The sequence below is a fragment of the Fulmarus glacialis genome, unplaced genomic scaffold (genome assembly GCF_000690835.1).
Source record: "Fulmarus glacialis isolate BGI_N327 unplaced genomic scaffold, ASM69083v1 scaffold32452, whole genome shotgun sequence".
NCBI lineage: Eukaryota > Metazoa > Chordata > Aves > Procellariiformes > Procellariidae > Fulmarus > Fulmarus glacialis.
The window spans coordinates 1-3,890 of record NW_009196459.1 but is presented as its reverse complement, the minus strand read 5'-3'; the positions used below and the strand labels follow the sequence as shown (position 1 = coordinate 3,890).

General features: G+C 51.0%; 1 protein-coding gene across 2 annotated transcripts in view; it reads left to right on the top strand.

The window, feature by feature from the left end:
• DLG3 (discs, large homolog 3 (Drosophila)) overlaps positions 1-3,890 on the top strand; it is a 14,805-nt gene extending 10,915 nt beyond the window's left edge. For both annotated transcript variants that reach the window (XM_009572202.1, XM_009572201.1), the window contains 3 exons: positions 575-689; positions 1,665-1,756; positions 3,531-3,890. In XM_009572202.1, coding sequence (XP_009570497.1) covers positions 575-689; positions 1,665-1,756; positions 3,531-3,637 — 314 coding nt within the window. In that variant the 3' untranslated portion in view covers positions 3,638-3,890. The remainder of the gene's footprint in view (positions 1-574; positions 690-1,664; positions 1,757-3,530) is intronic.

The window sequence follows — 3,890 nt, the reverse complement described above, 5'->3', positions numbered from 1 at the left end:
TTCCTGGGACCAGGGCGCATCCAGCCCGAACCCGGATGCGTTCAGCAGTTCCCCTCCTCTCCCCGTATTGTTAGTGAAGGGCTGTAACCACATTAAGCAAGCGTGGCACGAGCCTCTCCTCCCTCTGGAGTTCTGCCAAGCCATTGTGGCTGTCTGCAAAGCCATTGTGGCTGCTTTTCTCAGCCGCGTTACTCCACTTCGGTGTCATACCTCTGTCATCCAAACTCCACCTGAAAGCCCAGCACTGGTGGCACCAGCCTCGTGCTCGGGAGCTTGCAGGGCAAAGGTGCCCAGCTTCCCTCCTTGAAGCAGTGGCATTTTCTCCACAGGAATACTGGAGTGTACTGATGGCTTGTAAATTCTTTCACATGCTCAGAGAAAGATTCAGTCCCTTTGCAGTGCTGCTGTCCTGCCTTAAGCAGGTGGGAACGTAAGGCCACTGGGAGTTGGCTTGTGTCTCGGGACTGGTGTTTCATCTCTGTGGCCCCTTTCTTTTGTGAGCACATCTGTATGAGCAAGCTGTTTTCTGCACAGAGTAGACTGTGTGGGTAGGTCTGATCCCGACCCTCTCCTTTCCAGGGGAAACACTGCATCCTGGATGTGTCTGGCAATGCTATCAAGAGGTTGCAACAAGCACAACTTTATCCCATTGCCATTTTCATCAAACCAAAATCCATTGAAGCTCTCATGTAAGTGCAATGCCATGCCATGTTCTGTGCCTCTCCAGGGTGAGCAGCTCTAGCATGTCGGGGGTTTGTATGTCTGCTGCCTCTGCTTTTTAGAAAGCAGCGGAGGTTGCTGCTGGTGCTGAACTTGTCCCTTGTTAAAAGGACCTGGGCCCAGTGCTGTCTCTGTGGTGTCCCTCCACATCTAATGCCATGGTGCATCTAAGCTCCATGGATTGCTCTGGCTTAAAGCTCTTCGTTAGCTCCAAAGAGGATTATCCATGGGAAATCTAAAAATGCTCCCAATGATGTGCCTGATGTAACCTGCTTACCTGGGCCCTGAGTCCAGCCAGGAGAGCTGCCGATGGCCTGTGGATGGATCACAGCTGGATGGTGGCTGAGCCAGGACAGCCCTGGGGAGCAGAGAGGAGACGTTTCCTGTGTGCCTAAGGGGGGACCTTCTGCTTGTCCTGCTGCTCCTGGCCCTGGGGAGCGCAGGCTGGAAAGGACTTCCAACTCTTCCGAGCAGCAGCAGAGAATATTATCTGTGAGGAGATTCAGTAGCTAGAGATGAACTCTGAGATCAGAAGGGACTCTGCTGGCATCGAGGGGACTGGAAAAAACCCTTCTCAAGCCAGAAGGGGTCGAATTGCTTATTTGGGTGTTGTATGAAGATGAGGGAACCTAGGCAAGGAGTGTGCTGACAGGCTTTGGAAAAGCAGGGAGACGTCTGCGGTAGTCTTGCAAATTCAGAGGATTGTCTGGATTTGAGTCCGTTTCTGTGCTATGGTGAAAGGGGCAGGGTGGTGGCGATGGGAAGAACTGTTGGAAGTTGAGAGGAAGTGCCAAGGTAGCACTCCTGCCTTTGAGAGCTGGGTCCTGCACAGCTTCCATTCCTGGTGTGCAGAGGCTTCCTGGGCACCCCGGCTCCGTGGGCTATTTTTGCTTCTGTTCATTGCTAAGAAAAAGAGCCAATTTTCTATTTTTTGTACATGGCAGGGAGATGAACCGGAGACAGACGTACGAACAGGCCAACAAGGTCTTTGACAAAGCCATGAAACTCGAGCAAGAGTTTGGAGAGTATTTTACAGGTGAGTGTCCTGAGCAGGCTTGTATCTGATTTATTTTATTTTTCTGGCTGGCAGCTGTGACCTCTCTACCAGCACTGTCTTACTGCAGAGTCATGGGACAACGTCCAGCTTTGTCAAAGCAAAAAAAGAAATGGCACTTTGCCAGCAGGGCTCTGCAAAGGGACTGCTCCAAGATCAGTGGGTAAGAGTAAACCAGCTCTAGAGAAGGAGACAAGTTGTCACGCAGGATTTTCTGAGTTTGTGAAAGCTTATCGCCAACTTTAATAATAATAAAAAAAGAAAAAATCCCCAGGCAGGGGAAGCACAGCATAGATTCAGGGTGCTACAAGGCTACAGGAAATGAAACTCCCTGCACGGGGGAAAAGGAAGCGTTTTCAAAAAGAGAAAAGAGTCATTTTAAAGAGGAAAGATAAAAAATTAGTGACTTAAATGGTGGAGACTGTCCTGAGTTATTACAAAACATCTCCCAAAAAAAGACTGGAAGTTTGGCTGGCTTCCTAAGTAGTCTTTGCTGAAGAACCCATCAGGGGTTCTTTGTGCCTGCGGAGATGAGCTGCTCGTGACACAGGCATCCTTGTGCATTAACATGGTTAATTCTGGAAAATCATGCAGGCGAAGAGGTGGAGAAACTGGTCTTCCATCTTTCCTCCAGTGCAGTAACTGTTTCTTCTAAAGTTGAGGAGTGATAATCCTGCCAAACCCTGTATTACCCACCTAACAGCTACTGGGAAAAATCCCAAGCAGAAAATTTTCCAAAAATGGATCTCAGCTGAGCAAATGTATGGGTACAAACAGGGTAAAAGCTTTCCTCAGACCTCCTGTCCCAGGCAGCAGTTCCAGAGCTGCTGGCTGCTCTTCCAGGAAGAGCGCAAAGGAAAGCATGCACTGCAGTTTTGCCAGACCCTCGGCATGCCATTGTGTGCTTGGACGGTGAGTTTGAAGTTGACCTGGGGAAGGAACACTCTTGGCTGAAACCCATTGTTGAAAGAAGTGGGTAATGGGCAGAGAGATGGTCGCTGTAGCAAGTTCTGTGCCAGGAACTTATAATGAGGGAACAGAGAAGGTGGAGGATAGTCCTGGCTGGGCTACAGAGGCAGGCTGAATTACCAGAAAGCTTTGGCCCTCCATGTGCATCTTCCTTCTCTGACGTAGGAAGCACAGTGAAGTGCTTTGTGTTGTATCCGTACTAAGCAGCGAGACTATCGCTGGTCTTTAGGTGAGAGTTACTGCTGGGAGCGACAGCCATAAGCTGACCTTTTCCAGCCTGAAAGTGCTGCGATTCCCACCCCGCAGCAGAGGAAGCGACAAATACGAGGAGCCCTCAGAAGCCAATGAGAGGGGATGGACAAATCCGGCACCTCGGGGTACGCGCTCGGCGCACACCGGCTAATCCACGCAAGGCCCTCCTGTTCACCATGGCAGAGTAGCTGCAGTGCCGGGGCCAGCTGCGCGGAGCCTCGGCACTGTGGCGTGACACAGTTTGCAAAGCTGATTAGCAGCCCGTTGTGCAGAACCCGGCCGGCACTTCATACAAGCGAGGAGCTCTGCCAGCACGGGATCAGCTCTCGCTAATCCCCTTGGACACGGTGGGTTAACCAGTGGGTCATCATGCGCCTGTTGCAGCTCCTTTGACACGGGTTGTCTTGTTCATTAATTGTTGGCCGCACCACACCGGCCCCTTTGGTGCAGAGTGAAGGCCTTTCCTATAGCTTATGGCAGGGAAGGCGCAGTGCTAGCTGATGCTCAAGGTCTTGCTTGTTCTCTTCTCTTCCAGCCATCGTACAAGGAGACTCTCTTGAAGAGATTTACAGCAAAATCAAACAGATCATTGAGGACCAGTCCGGGCACTACATCTGGGTCCCGTCCCCAGAGAAACTCTGAAGATGTCCCCCACCTGCTTCCCTGTGAGCAGAAGATCTCCGAAGTCCCACCCCACCCAAGCCCTCTGCCCCAAAGGGGGGGGCGATATGAAAACTATTCCTGCCCCCGTTTTTTAGATCGTCGCAAAATTGAGTTTTCTAGTCCTGTTTCTTTTGTTGGGATGAACTCATCTCATTCATCACGTGACTGTTCCCACCGATCCTGCATGGACCTTCCCACTGCTCCATTAGAGACAGATGAGAACCCATTCAAG